At 43.5% G+C, this 18,947-nt stretch overlaps 1 protein-coding gene across 1 annotated transcript; it reads right to left on the bottom strand.

Annotated features, from left to right (window-relative positions):
* Positions 1 to 405: 405 nt before the first annotated feature.
* On the bottom strand, positions 406 to 16,981 carry LOC117536441 (phosphoinositide 3-kinase regulatory subunit 4-like; the record flags this gene model as incomplete). The annotated part of the gene is given in 12 exon segments (XM_034201298.1): positions 406 to 1,397; positions 1,586 to 1,706; positions 3,491 to 3,579; positions 4,020 to 4,120; positions 4,644 to 4,775; positions 5,701 to 5,912; positions 7,741 to 7,905; positions 8,388 to 8,553; positions 8,984 to 9,188; positions 10,614 to 10,705; positions 11,464 to 11,662; positions 16,778 to 16,981. Coding segments are annotated over 12 exon segments (1,857 nt in total), but the record flags the coding sequence as incomplete, so codon positions are not given.
* Positions 16,982 to 18,947: the final 1,966 nt, after the last annotated feature.

Here is an 18,947-nt window from a genome sequence, read left to right on the forward strand (position 1 = left end):
GGTTATTTACAGGTGTTGTTCTGTGTGGTAGAGGGTCGCTTTCATTGATGCGTTTTGCACCCCGGGCCGTTGTTTTGATATTCCGCTGAAGTATACGCTGTGACGTAATAACTCGAGGGAAGGGGTGGGGGTCAGAGGGCCTAGGTATACAAGTCACGGCTCACCACTGGTATTGAAGGGTAGCCCCCTGAAATATAGCATGTAGCGAGGGTCTTCAAACATAAATACACAGATGATAAAACACATACAGACATTACATATCAGAGGTGGGACCAAGTCATGTGACTCGAGTCCAAGTCATGTGACTCGAGTCCACACCTCTGCTACAGATACAGACAGCTCCCTTTTTTAATTCACAATCACATGCTAATCCTTCTGAGGGAAACGATCAGAAACACGAGGAGAAATGATATCAGATGTTTTATTCAACAGATGGACACACATTGAGATGCAGCAACACAATGCATCATGGGATATTTGTACAAATCAAACTTTATATTACTCAAGATTTAAAATAACGTATATGTACACAACGAGGGGTTATTAAAGGGGTCACGTCTGAACGCTTTAAAGTGGATTTGTTGTTAACGAGAGACAAAGTGTCGCACTGTGGATCTGTTCGGGTCACACGTCTTTAGCCCAAAACTATGTCATGTTTCCGCTCAAATTACATCATTTGTGCTCGATGAATATCACTATCGTGCTGACACCAAGGATTTGCTTTTGAATATCCAATATGGATCTAAAGAAATGTGTTTATGGTGCCTGGCTGAAGGGATTGTGTTGTTTATGAAGGACAACAAGTAGGTAAACAATAATACTAACTATACAATCTAATCTTTATCTGCAGCCTATCAGTGACACCTCCTTTCATTTGATGTCCTTGTCTCTAAATAATGTTCTTAATTGACTAAAGCTTCCTGATTGTGATCCTTTGTGTGTCATTTAAAGAGTGTCAGATTAAGCATTTATAGAGCACTAATGCATAAAGCGAGGCAGAGACGTGATTGGGTGATAACACAGGAAGTTATAAACAGCATCAGCAGCAGCCAATGAGAGGAGAGACGCTGCAACGGGAGGAAATTCATTCAGATCATAACAAGCTAATGTTGGCGTCCACTGACACGTATCCGGTGTGTGTGTGTGTGTGTGTGTGTGTGTGTGTGTGTGTGTGTGTGTGTGTGTGTGTGTGTGTGTGTGTGTGTGTGTGTGTGTGTGTGTGAGTGTCACTTCCACACTTTGACGATGCCGTCCCTGGAGGCGGTGACGATGAAGCCCTGCGTGGTCTGGAAGGTGGCGATGTCCGTCACAATGTCATGGTGACCAACAGGAAGTGAGTCTGGTCCGCGGCGGGGGGTGTCCTCCAACACGCCGCTCTTCTGCTTACTGTGGATCTCCTGAAGAGAAAATAATAATAAAATAAATATAAACCAATAAATGTGTTGGAGCATTAGCCAATAGGAGCGCAAGTGTGACAAAGTGTGTGAGTCTGTCCGTCTTTTCTTCTGTCTGTTTGACGTGGCAAGGCGTCCATGAAGAAATGAACACAATCACTTCTGATATGTGTGTGTGTGTGTGTGCTCACCTGAACCACTTCGGTGCCCTCGATGATCTTCCTGCTGTACATCACAGAGGGACAGTGCAGGGAGTCGTTAGCCCCCCCCGCCACGATGTACGACCTCTCAGGGTACACCAGGTCCCAGAACCTGCACACACACACACACACACACGTTATTATCATTATTTAAAGGAACTACTGCACGGTCACATGACTTCACGTCACCACCGCTAAGCTAAAGGTGGCTAATGTTGGGCTATAAAGGAACTACAGCACGGTCACATGACTTCATGTCACCACTGCTAAGCTAAAGGTGGCTAATGTTGGGCTATAAAGGAACTACAGCACGGTCACATGACTTCACGTCACCATCGCTAAGCTAAAGGTGGCTAATGTTGGGCTATAAAGGAACTACAGCACGGTCACATGACTTCACGTCACCACCGCTAAGCTAAATGCGGCTAATGTTGGGCTATAAAAGAACTACAGCACGGTCACATGACTTCAAGTCACCACCCCTAAGCTAAAGGTGGCTAATGTTGGGCTATAAAGGAACTACAGCACGGTCACATGACTTCAAGTCACCACCCCTAAGCTAAAGGTGGCTAATGTTGGGCTATAAAGGAACTACAGCACGGTCACATGACTTCACGTCACCACCGCTAAGCTAAAGGTGGCTAATGTTGGGCTATAAAGGAACTACAGCACGGTCACATGACTTCATGTCACCACTGCTAAGCTAAAGGTGGCTAATGTTGGGCTATAAAGGAACTACAGCACGGTCACATGACTTCACGTCACCATCGCTAAGCTAAAGGTGGCTAATGTTGGGCTATAAAGGAACTACAGCACGGTCACATGACTTCACGTCACCACCGCTAAGCTAAATGCGGCTAATGTTCGGCTATAAAAGAACTACAGCACGGTCACATGACTTCAAGTCACCACCCCTAAGCTAAAGGTGGCTAATGTTGGGCTATAAAGGAACTACAGCACGGTCACATGACTTCACGTCACCACCGCTAAGCTAAATGCGGCTAATGTTGGGCAATAAAGGAACTACAGCACGGTCACATGACTTCAAGTCACCACCCCTAAGCTAAAGGTGGCTAATGTTGGGCTATAAAGGAACTACAGCACGGTCACATGACTTCAAGTCACCACCCCTAAGCTAAAGGTGGCTAATGTTGGGCTATAAAGGAACTACAGCACGGTCACATGACTTCACGTCACCACCGCTAAGCTAAAGGTGGCTAATGTTGGGCTATAAAGGAACTACAGCACGGTCACATGACTTCACGCCACCACCGCTAAGCTAAAGGCGGCTAATGTTGGGCTATAAAGGAACTACAGCACGGTCACATGACTTCACGTCACCACCGCTAAGCTAAAGGCGGCTAATGTTGGGCTATAAAGGAACTACAGCACGGTCACATGACTTCACGTCACTACCGCTAAGCTAAAGGTGGCTAACGTTGGGCTATAAAGGAACTACAGCACGGTCACATGACTTCAAGTCACCACCGCTAAGCTAAAGGAGGCTAATGTTGGGCTATAAAGGAACTACAGCACGGTCACATGACTTCAGGTCACCACCGCTAAGCTAAAGGAGGCTAATGTTGGGCTATAAAGGAACTACAGCACGGTCACATGACTTCACGTCACTACCGCTAAGCTAAAGGAGGCTAATGTTGGGCTATAAAGGACCTACAGCACGGTCACATGACTTCACGTCACCACCGCAACTGTAAGTGTTTGTCATTATATCTGAAATGACATTTTAGGCCAGATACACACGTAGAGAAAGTTTACTGGGCTTCAGTCGACCTCAGTGGTTTTTATAAAACATTGTTGGGAACATTTAGTTTGAGTGTTTGTTTGATTTAAAGAGTTTTATGTTGCGTGAAAGCGTTGTTGTTGTTGTTGTTGTACCTGATCCTCATGTCAGATCCAGCCGTCAGCAGCAGAGGGTTTCCATCAGCAGGGCTGCAGTAGATCCCATGCACACTGTGAGGAGAGGGCTGACACACACACACACACACACACACACACACACACACACACACACACACACACACACACACACACACACACACACACACACACACACACACACACACACACACACACACACACACACACACACACACACACACACACACACACACACACACACACACACACACACACAGTGTGAATACATTAAATACACATTTTTTTAAATTATTTATCTATATTATTATCCTTATTGTTATTATTTTATTATTTAATCTGTATTTTTATTTACATTATTTATATCATTATTATTACTCCTGAGCTAAATGTCGTTAGCAGCCAAACGCTCCTCTATGTTCAGCTGCTGATGTCTTAGAAAGTGTCCATCGATAACCTGAGGAGGACTCTCTTACCTACTGACATCCATTTAGTCAAATAACACACACACACACACGCACACACCTACCTGCATCTCAGACAGTGGAGGAGCAGAGCTCGCCCACAGGGTGAACTTACGATCCCCCGTCTCCATGTCCCACATCGACACTTCATTGTTCCCCTGCACAGCTACACACACACACACACACACACACACACACACACACACACACACACACACACACACACACACACACACACACACACACCACACACACACACACACACACACACACACACACACACACACACACACACACACACACACACACACACACACACACACACACACCCACACACACACACACACACACACACACACACACACACACACAGGGTGAGACAATTACACACTGAGAGACAATGAAAGGGCTTTTGCTGTTTACATGACACCAACCCACTGTTAACCTGTACGTCATGGCCCCGCCCCTTTTTGGGTGAACACCTTTGCCGTCATGTGACTGGGGGTCAAATCAGATTCAGAGGTTTGAAGGTAAAGAAAATCTGTTGTGTTTTGTATTGTTTGACGCCCACAGCAGCTTTGAGGCGCCAGCTCTTTGTTTTCACTGGAAAGTGGGCGGGGCCATTATTTACAAAGTGATTTACACTTCATCTTGATTATTCTAAACATCCAGACGGATGCTCCTCTCACCTGCGATGACCCAGGACTGGTAGAGAGGATGCATCAGCAGCCGTCTGATTCGTGCTCGGGCGGGGTGGGTGTGGTTAGAGATGGGCAGCTGGAACCGCATATCCCAGCATGCCATGGTGCCGCTGCTCGTACCTGTGGAAGAAACAGGAAGTGGGGAGATTAACTACAGGAAGTACTCCGATAGGTCCTGCCCCTATACAGTCTATGATGGGAATTTAGCATTACTCCATATAGCGAATTCGATTACATTTTGAGTAACAGTCCTAATGCACATCAGCCTGCCCTGGTCTGAAGCTGAAATAGGTCGTTACAGATATAGGAATACAGGCTAAACACACACACACACACACACACACACACAAACACCCACTCAAACACACCCAAACACACACTCAAACACACTCAAACACACACTCACACACCCAAACTCTCACACACACCCAAACACACACCCAAACACACACTCAAACATACCCAAACACACACTCACACACCCAAACACACACTCAAACACACACAAACACACATACCCACACCCAAAAACACACCCAAACACACACACACACACACACACACACCCCAAACACACACACACACACACACCCCCAAACACACACACACACACACACACACACACACCCCCCCAAACACACAAACACACACACACCCCAAACACACACCCAAACACACTCACACACCCCCCAAACACACACCCAAACACACTCACACCCCCCAAACACACACCCAAACACACTCACACCCCCCCAAACACACACCCAACACACACACCCCCCAAACACACACCCAAACACACACACACACACCCCAAACACACTCACACACCCCCAAACACACACACCCAAACACACTCACACACACCCAAACAAACACCCAAACAAACTCACACACCCAAACAGCAACAGTCTCTTTCTTGTAGCTCTGTTGTTGTCTGCTAGCAGCGTAATGCTCCTCTAGGTTTACCTCCTGCTCTGACAATCAACCTGGGGAGGACTCTTTTGAATAAATGAATTATATCTGCACACACACACACACACACCGAGGCAGAGCCAGCATTGGTGCATGTCGACGGTGAAGGAGGTGATGAGTCCGAGGCGGAGGTCGTGGCGCAGCGTCCAGGCGTTGGAGTTGGAGCGGAGGTCCCAGCCCACCAGGGAGCCGTTAACCGTCGCGTAGGCTAACACCGACTGAGCGCCGGAGTTAAAGTGATGGATGTCCACCGCACAGCCGTCCTCCTGCAGGTCCAGAGCCCTGACACACACACACACACACACACACACACACACACACACACACACACACACACACACACACACACACACACACACACACACACACACACACACACACACACACACACACACACACACACACACACACACACACACACACACACACACACACACACACACACACACACACACACACACACACACACACACACACACACACAGTGAGTAACATCCAGAGGACATATATATCTATATATATACTTTATTACACTGCTTAGTTAAAAACTCGATTCTAATTTGGTCGATCCTGACAATGGTATTTTTGCACCTGTCCCTGAAGGCAGCATCTACCTGGTCCAATGGGATTTCTCCATGTGATTTTGGATTATTGCAGAAATAATCGTAATGTTTTTGATATTTACTATTTACTTCACGTCACCACCGCTAAGCTAAAGGCAGCTAATGTTGGGCTATAAAGGAACTACAGCACGGTCACATGACTTCACGTCACCACCGCTAAGCTAAAGGCAGCTAATGTTGGGCTATAAAGGAACTACAGCACGGTCACATGACTTCACGTCACCACCGCTAAGCTAAAGGTCGGCTAATGTTGGGCTATAAAGGAACTACAGCACGGTCACATGACTTCACGTCACCACCGCTAAGCTAAAGGAGGCTAATGTTTGGCTATAAAGGAACTACAGCACGGTCACATGACTTCACGTCACCACCGCTAAGCTAAAGGAGGCTAATGTTGGGCTACAAAGGAACTACAGCACGGTCACATGACTTCACGTCACCACCGCTAAGCTAAAGGTGGCTAATGTTGGGCTATAAAGGAACTACAGCACGGTCACATGACTTCACGTCACCACCGCTAAGCTAAAGGTGGCTAATGTTGGGCTATAAAGGAACTACAGGACGGTCACATGACTTCACGTCACCACCGCTAAGCTAAAGGAGGCTAATGTTGGGCTAAAAAGGAACTACAGCACGGTCACATGACTTCACGTCACCACCGCTAAGCTAAAGGTGGCTAATGTTGGGCTACAAAGGAACTACAGCACGGTCACATGACTTCACGTCACCACCGCTAAGCTAAAGGTGGCTAATGTTGGGCTACAAAGGAACTACAGCACGGTCACATGACTTCACGTCAACACCGCTAAGCTAAAGGAGGCTAATGTTGGGCTATAAAGGAACTACAGCACGGTCACATGACTTCACGTCACCACCGCTAAGCTAAAGGAGGCTAACGTTGGGCTATAAAGGAACTACAGCACGGTCACATGACTTCACGTCACCACCGCTAAGCTAAAGGATGCTAATGTTGGGCTATAAAGGAACTACAGCAAGGTCACATGACTTCACGTCACCACCGCTAAGCTAAAGGATGCTAATGTTGGGCTATAAAGGAACTACAGCACGGTCACATGACTTCACGTCACCACCGCTAAGCTAAAGGAGGCTAACGTTGGGCTATAAAGGAACTACAGCACGGTCACATGACTTCACGTCACCACCGCTAAGCTAAAGGAGGCTAATGTTGGGCTTGATGACGTTTCGTTGTCTCATTTAGACACTTGTTAGCAACCTCCGTTTTTAAATCCACCAGTGGGGTATTTACTGAAGTACTTTTGACTTATAGACCAGTGGACAGGAAGTGATAAAATGCTGAGTCATTTCTGGTTTTATGACTCATCCACAGCTCTCAATTGATTAAGAATCACTCTTTGTCTTTGAAGTTTGAAGTTAACGTTCTGATCTTAGCATCTTCATGGTTTATTGAACATATTGTAAGCTGAGGCTAAAAGCATCAGCTGGACTGTGATGTATCGCTCAGGTACCTGGTCTGGAAGGGCTGCACTTTGGGGGATTTGGGGGGTTTGTTGGCCTCGACTGCCAGCAGCTGGATGGATCCGTTATCTGAGGCCACGGCCAGGTAATGAGAGCCCTGGCAGAAAGTCAACGTCTTCACGTGACCGCCGATACGAGAGTACGTCAGCACCGACCTGCAGGAGAACACAACAGCTGAGAAAATGTCCCACTCTGGTAGCTCAGACAAAGCAGCACTTTGAAAGGTACCTGCACACGGTTGATATAATACACATGTTTAGCATAGGACTAATAAACACCTGAGCTCTTTAAAGTGCCCCGATAAACATTTCTGTGCCTGTGTGTGTGTGCCTGTGTGTGTGTGTGTGCCTGTGTGTGTGCGTGTGTGCGCACGCGCGCGTGCGTGTGTGTGTGTGTGTGTGAGCGTGTGTATGTGTGTGTGTGTGCCTGTGTGTGTGTGTGTGTGAGCGTGTGTGTGTGTGTGTGTGTGAGCGTGTGTGTGTGCGTGTGTGTGTGGCCGTGTGTGTGTGTGTGTGCGCGCGTGTGTGTGTGTGTGTGTGTGAGCGTGTGTATGTGTGTGTGTGTGCGTGCGCGTGTGTGTGTGTGAGTGAGCGTGTGTGTGTGTGTGTGTGAGCGTGTGTGTGTGTCCCAGCCTCACCTGGTGGTGGTGGTCTTGCCCTCCATCTTCTGGCTGTCCCACACTTTGACGGTGCCGTCGTTGGAGGCCGTGGCGAAGATCGAGTGTTCGTCGGAAACTCTGATCCTGTTCACGGCCGCTTTGTGTTCGTGAAGGTGAGCCACCAGCAGCCCCTTAGGGTGCCACCCTGAAACACACAGGTAACACACACAGGTAAACACACACACACACACACACACAGGTAACACACACACATAGGTACACACATAGGTAAACACACACACAGGTAACACACAGGTAAACACACACACACACACAGGTAACCACACACACACACATAGGTAACACACAGGTAAACACACACACACACACAGGTAACACACACACATAGGTAAACACATAGGTAAACACACACACAGGTAACACACAGGTGAACACACACACACACACACAGGTAACACACAGGTAACACACACACACACACATAGGTAAACACACAGGTAAGACACACAGGCATCACTCACAGGTACAGTGTGTGTGTGTGTGTGTGTGTGTGTGTGTGTGTGTGTGTGTGTGTGTGTGTGTGTGTGTGTGTGTGTGTGTGTGTGTGTGTGTACCTGGAGGGGGGGGTCTGCTCTCCCACTCTGCGCTCTCCATCATGTGCTTGTGCTTCCTCTCAGCGCTGCTCTGCTCTCTCCTCTGCTGAACCAGCTGCTGAAGCTCCACCCTGCAGGTGTTCAGCCGTCTCTGATAGGCCGGCCCACTCTGAACCGCCGCCAGAGCGGGGGGCGGAGCCGAGCTCTTCTTCACCTGACCCTCTGCCTGCTCACACACACACACACACAAATGTGAGTCGCCGAGAGGCTAAGCTTGGCTTTATGCTGCGACGCGTTTTCAATGAGAAAGTCCATACTGAAGTTCGAAAGGTTGTGTTCCTCATCACAAGATGCAAGAATGGAAGTCATCACACACAGAGCATCAGCTAGTTCCTGAGCAGTGTCCTTCAATAAAAATCCTGACTTTTTCTCAAATTTCTCTAAAGATTCTGACTTTTTTTCAAATTTCTGACTTTTTCTCAAATTTCTGACTTTTTCTCAAAATCCCAAAAAATTCTGACTTTTTCAAAAAAATCTGAAAAAATTGACTTTAAAAAAAAAAAAATCAAAGAACATTGACTTTCTCAAAAATATGACTTTTTCTCAAAAATATGACTTTCTCAAAAATGTGACTTGTTCTCCAGATATCGAAATTCCGACTTTTTAATTTTTTTTGGACTTTTTCTACAAAAATCTCAAAATTATGACTTTTTCTAAAAATGATGACTTTTTCTGAATACTTAAAAATGTTAGTAATCCCTCGTCACCGGCTTGAGCTTCAGCCTCAGGATCCATGTATCTGTGATCCTCTCCAGAATGGAAGGAGTCATCACATACAGAGCATCAACTAGTTCCTGAACAGTGTCCTTCACATGCTGATATCCAAGAGAGGGAGTTACACAGTCACAAGATGGAGGAATAGAAAGCAGTATTCAATGTTTACTTCAGATTAGCTCCACGTCAGAAAGGAGCATGCTTGATGTCTCTCTCCATAGAGGCTGAATCATCATGTTAATCACATAGCTATCATCTGCCTCAAACAGTCCTGATGCTCTTCTAGGTAATCACACATCCTGTCATGTTCACAGCTCCAGTTGATACCTTTGTTAGCATGCTACTCTCATGTTGGAAGAGGACACTCAGTGTTTTCCTTTCAAGGACAGAACGTGCATAGTTTAGGACGGTAAAAGATAATGGTAAGAAGGCGGACTGTGTGCGTCTGAGAGCTGGTGACGAAGTTAATCCTCTGGGAACATAAACACATCTCCCTCCTGCACTCAAGTTGTCCTCAACAAAGAAGACATAGTAGGTTGAACCAGGTGACTGTGACTCCCTGATCGTTCCTGATGTTTGTTTTAATGCATGTTGTAGCAACGCTCCGGGACTGGCAGCGTTGCTAACAAGTATATAGACTTGTTGCACTATTGTGTATTTTATTATATATGTTGCATTGTGGGAGGAGCTCAGGTCAGAAGAATGTCATGGCCGTTTCTACACTGAAGCTCATGAGCATCTGATGAAACCTTTGAATCTTGAAAGAAGACAACTTTAAAGTCAATCTTTCAGTTTGCGTGTCCAGAGAGAGAGATCGAAGTAACGTTTCCAACAAATATACGAATCTGTATGAAAGTATGCAGGACTGTGATGTTACCGTGGGCGGCTGGGTGGAGGCGGGCTCCTGCGACCCGAACATGCTCTTCCACTCCTCGTTCATGGTGGAGTCCTGCTTGGTGTGCTTCCTCGCTGCAGGAGGACAACAACAGGTTCATTAAAGCAGCAGGTCGGACGTCTCCCCACCATCATTAACTAACTAAGTCTACAAAGTCTCAGCCACATGTTGAGAGCACCACGACACACACGTTGCAGCCGGATGTAATTCCATTAGCCTTTAGACTGTGTTTGGGTCTGTGTGCGGAGAGAGAGAAGATATCACATCGTTCCAGATGTTTCCAGTTGATCATGAATCATTCAGGAAGAGGCTGGCATCACTCAGCTCTGAGCGAATGATCTTGATCTTAAGAACCAAATCGTTAATATCAAAATACTCTAATACAGATCATGTTTAGAATCTCATTTGAGTTAAGTGTTTAAATATTAAATAGTTTTTTTATGTATTTATTATTTTAATTGTTTGGAAGAAACACAAATTAAGTAACATGTTGAACGTACGTCTTCTAACCCACATTTACTCAATCAAATGTGGGTTTGAGTTTTCTTGTATATACATTTATTTGATTTATCATTGTATATTATCGATAGTATATTTTGTTAATATTTGTATTTATTAATTACTTTATTTATTTATATAAAATATAAAAATCAACTTTCTTTATACGTGTTTCTTTACTTTAATATTATTTATTTAATGTAAGTATTTATTCAAATCATGCATTTATTTATTAGTCTTTTTATGTATTTAGTTTTTTGATAGAAATGAAAATGATATACTTTTAGGGTATTCCCACAAATAATGAATTACTGTTCCATCATGTTTCTGTCACCTCTCTTGTCGTCGGGCTCGGCTCTGGGCTTCACCAGGTCCACCTGCCGGCCGGTGATCCCCAGGGTCAGCAGGTCGATGACCCCGCTGAGCCCCTCCCCCGCCGGGCCGGGGTCCCCCATGTTGGCTTTGGCCTTGTTGGACTTCAACATGAAGTCTTTGAGCGCCAGCAGCTTGTCTTCCTCCGGCTCCGTCATCCCCTGCACCCAAAACACAAACAACCCTTTACTCTCCTCCCACAGGGAGACTGACGCACACCTGGGCATCCAGAACATTCACCTGGGCATCCAGAACATTCACCTGGGCATCCAGAACATTCACCTGGCTGCTGCTCACACGTTGTGGATATACACTCTTATGGCACTACTTCTATTTGATTGTATTACCTGCACTATTTTATCTGTGTTATTGTGTTGCTCTGTGGGAGGAGCTTGGGACTTTAGTCATAACTGTAGCTGTGCACACATGGCATGGCAAGGCAAGGCAAGGCAAGGCAAGGCAAGGCAAGGCAAGGCAAGGCAAGGCAAGGCAAGGCAAGGCAAGGCAAGGCAAGGCAAGGCAAGGCAAGGCAAGGCAAGGCAAGGCAATTTATATGGCACTTTTCAACACAAGGCAATTCAAAGTGCTTTACAAAAAATGAAAGACATTAAGAAAAGGGCATTTAAAATCAGTCATTAAAAAGAAAAGCTAATAAAATAAACATTAAAAGAAAAAGTACATGGATAAAAGTTACAGTGCAGTCTAAGATATGAATAGTTCAATTAAAAGCAGCCACAAAAAGAAAAGTCTTCAGCCTGGATTTAAAAGTAGTCAGAGTTGCAGCGGACCTGCAGGTTTCTGGGAGTTTGTTCCAGATATTTGGAGCATAATAACTGAACGCTGCTTCTCCATGTTTAGTTCTGACTCTGGGGACAGAAAGCTGACCAGTCCCTGAAGACCTGAGAGATCTGGATGGTTCATCATTTAGCAGGAGGTCAGAAATGTATTTTGGGCCTAAACCATTCAGTGCTTTATAAACCAGCAGCAGTATTTAGAAATCTATTCTTTGACACACAGGAAGCCAGTGTAAAGACTTCAGAACAGGAGTGATGTGTTAGTGTTAGTGAGGACTCGAGCAGCAGCGTTCTGAATCAGCTGCAGCTTCCTAATAGATTTTTTAGTGAGACCTGTGAAGACACCATTGCAGTAGTCGAGTCTACTGAAGATAAAAGCATGGACAAGTTTTTCCAAATCCTGCTGTGACATTAGTCTTTTAATCCTAGATATATTCTTTAGGTGATAGTAGGCTGATTTAGTAACTGTTTTAATGTGACTGTTGAAACTCAGGTCAGAGTCCATGACTACACCTAGATTTCTGGCTTTATCTGTTGTTTTGAACATTGCACACTGAAGCTCAGCGCTAACTTTTATACGTTCTGACTTGGCTCCAAAAACCATTACCTCAGTTTTACCTTTGTTTAATTGGAGAAAGTTCTGACACATCCAGTCATTGATGTGTTCAATGCACTTACTCAGTGTTTGAATTGGAGCATAGTCTCCTGGTGAAATTGTTACGTAAATGTGTGTGTCATCTGCATAGCTATGGTAACTTATTTTGTTGTTCTTCATTATCTGAGCCAGTGGTAGCATGTAGACGTTAAAGAGAAGAGGCCCCAAGATGGAGCCTTGAGGAACCCCACATGTCATATTTGTCAACTCAGATGTGTATTTACCTATAGAAACAAAGTTGTTTCTGTCCTTTAAGTAGGATTCAAACCAATTTAGAACTGTTTCCGACCGGAAAACCCTTGAATCTTGAAAACACCTGCACATGTATTCAAGTTCAAAGGCTTTTATTGTCGTGTGTGCACAGCTACAGTGTAGTTATATATCAATGACAATCTTAGGCTCCTCCTCCAACAGAGCAACACAATAACACAGATAATAGTGCAGTAAATACAAATAAAACAGAATATAATAGAAACAGTGCAGAATAGTCTATATACAGTAATTGGAATATTTATGTAAATATATTTAACGCGTTCATACAAACGTCTTTACGGTGATATCCTGATGCATTGTGATTTAAAAGGTTTCTTTTATCATCTGGACAACAGCTGGAAATCAGCCATGTTGGCTCAAGCTGCTCCATGTGACAGTTGATCAATGGGGACTGTCCACGACACGATAAACACATCAACTCAACAATAGTGACTTTATCACTTTGTCTTTGCTGTATTATCATTTTAATTTGTATTCTATTTGATCTGTGGATCCTGAGTTTCACTCTGAACCTGTTGCGGCTATGAACGCCTGCATTTCCCCAAGAGGAGAAGTTCCATCTCATGTCTTATGTAGGGGTGGGTACGTTAAGGTTTTAACGGTACTGCTACTTGTATCGATCCGGTCCTTTAACGGTACTCTTATCGGTTCTTTTGAGAAAAAAGTAAACAAATTGTAAATAATGTGAACTTACAGAACTGTAAAAAACGTTGCTCGTGGACGGGGCTACAGAGCTGCTAGAAAGACAGCCGGTGCATTCCTCCGTCTGGATGTGGAGCACTTTTGATAAATGTTTAGACAAACTACTCGTGTTACCGCCCTCACATGCTAAACTCTTATTGTGCTTTAGGCAACGAGCATCGTCCACATCGAGACCTCGGAGCGCGTTCTCTCCGCCGTGTGTGTGTGTGTATGTGTGTGTATGTGTGTGTATGTGTGTGTGTGTGTGTGTGTGTGTGTGTGTGTGTGTGTGTGTGTGTGTGTGTGTGTGTGTTGCATGTAGCAGCCTTGTGTGTAAACCGCCCCGCCCCCTCACACACAGACGGGAGAGAGATCTCGTCTGGATTAGAAAGATCGAAAATACATCATATTAGTATTTTGTTGTCTTTTTGCGTATTAGAAACGGAGTTGGCGAAACTAAGACTGCGAGATAATGTTTGTGTAGCAATAATACACGACATATATGTTTTAAATGTCTCCAGTACCGATAAAAAGACCGATAACGTTGGAGCTTAACGGCAGCACGGCTTTAATAATTCCGCCCCGGGGCCCGGGACCCATCCCTAGTCTTATGTCTTATAAAGCGGAATAAAGCAACACAGAATCAGAGGGGCCGGAGGACGAGATGTGATCAGAACCACTTTGTCTCAACGGGGACATTTGAGATAAGAAGCACCTTCCCTTATCGGCATGGCAGCAGCCGGGTGAGCGTGAACAACAGCACAGATTCACACGAGGTAAACAGACAAATATGGTAACTGTTAAAACAAGATATCAACAACCGTAGAGACTTATATAATATAGAAAGCACACGTTATGTAAAAACCAAACGGTTTACAAATATAGAAGCAGCCGGTACTGTTTCCAGATAGAAAAGTACAATAAAGCGTCAATTGCACGAGGGATTATTGCATGATTCTAATTGTGAATAATAACGCTGCAGCTGTTGGCAATAACCATTTATTTATTTTAATGCACTCTTTCTTTCTTTTATTAAACATTTTTATTTTATTATGTTTATATCAATATATATAATTTTTTTTAACCTTTTATTGGATATTTTACTTTTTATATTAATATACACTTTTTTTATTTAGTTTAGACAATTTCCTTCAACTCCTTTTATTTATTCAAATATTTGTATTTAAAAAATATTGTATTGGACATTCGACTTTAACCGATATTAATATGCATATTTTATTCCATTTGTAATCTGTTAAAGTCAAACGGAGCGACTGTGTGATTTGTGAATAGAGCACATGTGTGAAGCATGCTTGTGGTTTTTCCTCAGAACTTTAAAGTAACTAATTTCCCAGACACTGAATGTATTTTCCAGCTTTTACGAGACATCCATCAAACCGACGGGGATGTTTGATTCAGTTTTCAAAGCCAGCGTGTTCTTGATGTCGAACACACGGCGGAAGACAGTGTGTGTTCATTCTGAGGAAGTATTTAAAACCATTCAGCTGCTTCTCTGTGCAGCACTGAGACCTGATGACACACGGACTCAATCAAAACAACATGTAGACAGTATCTCTCACACACACACACACATGGACTCAATCAAAACAACATGTAGACAGTATCTCTCACACACACACACACATGGACTCAATCAAAACAACATGTAGACAGTATCTCTCACACACCATTATCATTATTAGACTTAATGTTATCCTTCAACCAACCATTTTCCCATCAATTAACACACACACACACACACACACACACACACACACACACACACACACACACACACACACACACACACACACACACACACACACACACACACACACACACACACACACACACACACACACACACACACACACACACACACACACACACACACACACACACACACACACACACACACACACACACACACACACACACACACACACACACACACACACACACAGCAGCAGCAGCAGCCTTTAATTAGACCGTAATGAGTCACTTCAGGTCAAGACACAACACATCAAAGTTCAGAGCAGTGTGTGTGTGTGTGTGTGTGTGTGTGTGTGTGTGTGTGTGTGTGTGTGTGTGTGTGTTAAGCAGGATGAGACCCCCTGTGGTTCGAGTTAGATCACAGTTATGCAGAGCTGAGTGAATGTTAATTAAGTGTCTTGGGATTTGAACCAGTGCCCCCTGGATCCAAAGATCAACGCACTGAGCCACATCCTCCTCTCAACCAATGGGCAGCCAGTATTTGAGTCTGAGTACTGAACGTTTTGGAGGTTCTGGAGGTAAAAATGGAGGTTTGGAGTCCTTTAAAACTTTAGAATCAACCAGAAATCAGTCCACAGAGAACAGATATGGCCACTTTCTGGTTTGAACTGCAATTGTTGATCCTGAAAATGTCAGAAATGGATTCAGCGTCCTCAATAACCTCCAGAACCATCCAATTCAGCCAAGCCGTTGTTTAGCCATTTGCTAAACTTAGATCAAGAGTCAGAGCATTCCCTTTCTCTGGAACCAACTTCCTGTTTCAATCAGAGGCCGAGGGGGTCCGAACGTTTCAGAGTGCTTTGAAGACCTACATTTTTAACAAAGCCTTCAGTTACAGCTGGCATTTTATGGCATTCGTTTGATTTGATATTGATGGTAATTCATTTGAAAGTCTTATGTATCTGTATTGTCTTTTGTTGCATGTTATTTTATTTCTATTTGTATTGTATTCATCTTGTCTTCTCATGTTGCTGGAACTCCATCATAAACAATGCTGTTCTTCTGTAGCCACCGAGACAAACGTGATTTGTGAAATTGGGCTATACAAATAAAGTTGGTTTGATTGGATCTAAACTGGGTTAGGTGTTCTACGGACCCACCTGTGAGAGCAGCTTCTTCAGCATCTGAGCGATGGCGGGGTCCTCTGCCGCCGGGCATTCTGGGATGGATCCGGCTCGTTTCTTCTGTCTCAGCAGCAGGTGGCGGAAGAGGCTGGCGATGTCTTTGGATCGCAGGGCGTAGTCGAAGATGGAGCGACTGACCGGCTCCTTCAGCACGCTCAGCAGCACCAGCTCCTTATCGATCTGAGGGGATTCAAGCACCTTTTAAACACTTTCAAGCTCCTTTTAAACACTCTCAAGCTCCTTTAAAACACTCTCAAGCTCCTTTTAAACACTCTCAAGCTCCTTTAAAACACTCTCAAGCTCCTTATAAACACTTTCAAGCACCTTTTAAACACTTTCAAGCACCTTTTAAACACTCTCAAGCTCCTTTTAAACACTTTCAAGCACCTTTTAAACACTTTCAAGCACCTTTAAACACTCTCAAGCTCCTTTAAAACACTCTCAAGCTCCTTTAAAACACTCTCAAGCACCTTTTAAACACTTTCAAGCACCTTTAAACACTCTCAAGCTCCTTTTAAACACTCTCAAGCTCCTTTAAAACACTCTCAAGCTCCTTTAAAACACTCTCAAGCTCCTTTAAAACACTTTCAAGCTCCTTTTAAACACTTTCAAGCTCCTTTTAAAACACTTTCAAGCTCCTTTTAAACACTTTCAAGCACCTTTTAAAACACTTTCAAGCTCCTTTTAAACACTTTCAAGCTCCTTTTAAACACTTTCAAGCTCCTTTTAAACACTTTCAAGCACCTTTTAAACACTTTCAAGCACCTTTTAAACACTTTCAAGCTAATTTTAAACACTTTCAAGCTCATTTTAAACACTTTCAAGCTCATTTTAAACACTTTCAAGCACCTTTTAAACACTTTCAAGCTAATTTTAAACACTTTCAAGCTCATTTTAAACACTTTCAAGCTCATTTTAAACACTCTCAAGCTCCTTTTAAACACTTTCAAACACCTTTTAAAACACTTTCAAGCTCCTTTTAAACACTTTCAAGCACCTTTTAAAACACTTTCAAGCTCCTTTTAAAACACTTTCAAGCACCTTTTAAAACACTTTCAAGCTCCTTTTAAACACTTTCAAGCTCCTTTTAAACACTTTCAAACACCTTTTAAACACTCTCAAGCTCCTTTTAAAACACTTTCAAGCACCTTTTAAACACTTTCAAGCACCTTTTAAAACACTCTCAAGCTCCTTTTAAACACTTTCAAGCACCTTTTAAAACACTTTCAAGCTCATTTTAAACACTTTCAAGCTCATTTTAAACACTTTCAAGCTCCTTTAAACACTTTCAAGCTCATTTTAAAACACTTTCAAGCTCCTTTTAAACACTTTCAAGCACCTTTTAAAACACTTTCAAGCTCCTTTTAAACACTTTCAAGCACCTTTTAAAACACTCTCAAGCTCAAACACCTTTTAAACACTTTCAAGCTCCTTTTAAACACTTTCAAGCACCTTTTAAAACACTTTCAAGCTCCTTTTAAACACTTTCAAGCACCTTTTAAACACTTTCAAGCTCCTTTTAAACACTCTCAAGCTCCTTTTAAACACTTTCAAACACCTTTTAAACACTCAAGCCTTTTAAACACTTTCAAGCACCTTTTAAACACTTTCAAGCACCTTTTAAACACTTTCAAGCACCTTTTAAACACTCTCAAGCTCCTTTTAAACACTTTCAAGCACCTTTTAAACACTTTCAAGCTCATTTTAAACACTTTCAAGCTCATTTTAAACACTTTCAAGCTCCTTTTAAACACTTTCAAGCTCATTTTAAACACTTTCAAGCTCCTTTTAAACACTCAAGCTCCTTTTAAACACTTTCAAGCACCTTTTAAACACTCTCAAACACCTTTTAAACACTCTCAAGCTCCTTTTAAACACTTTCAAGCACCCTTTAAACACTTTCAAGCACCTTTTAAACACTTTCAAGCTCATTTTAAACACATTCAAGCTCCTTTTAAACACTTTCAAGCTCCTTTAAAACACTTTCAAGCTCCTTTAAAACACTCAAGCTCCTTTTAAACACTTTCAAGCACCTTTTAAACACTTTCAAGCTCCTTTTAAACACTCTCAAGCTCCTTTTAAACACTTTCAAGCACCTTTTAAAACACTTTCAAGCTCCTTTTAAACACTTTCAAGCTCCTTTTAA

This window comes from Gymnodraco acuticeps, unplaced genomic scaffold, assembly GCF_902827175.1.
Source record: "Gymnodraco acuticeps unplaced genomic scaffold, fGymAcu1.1, whole genome shotgun sequence".
NCBI lineage: Eukaryota > Metazoa > Chordata > Actinopteri > Perciformes > Bathydraconidae > Gymnodraco > Gymnodraco acuticeps.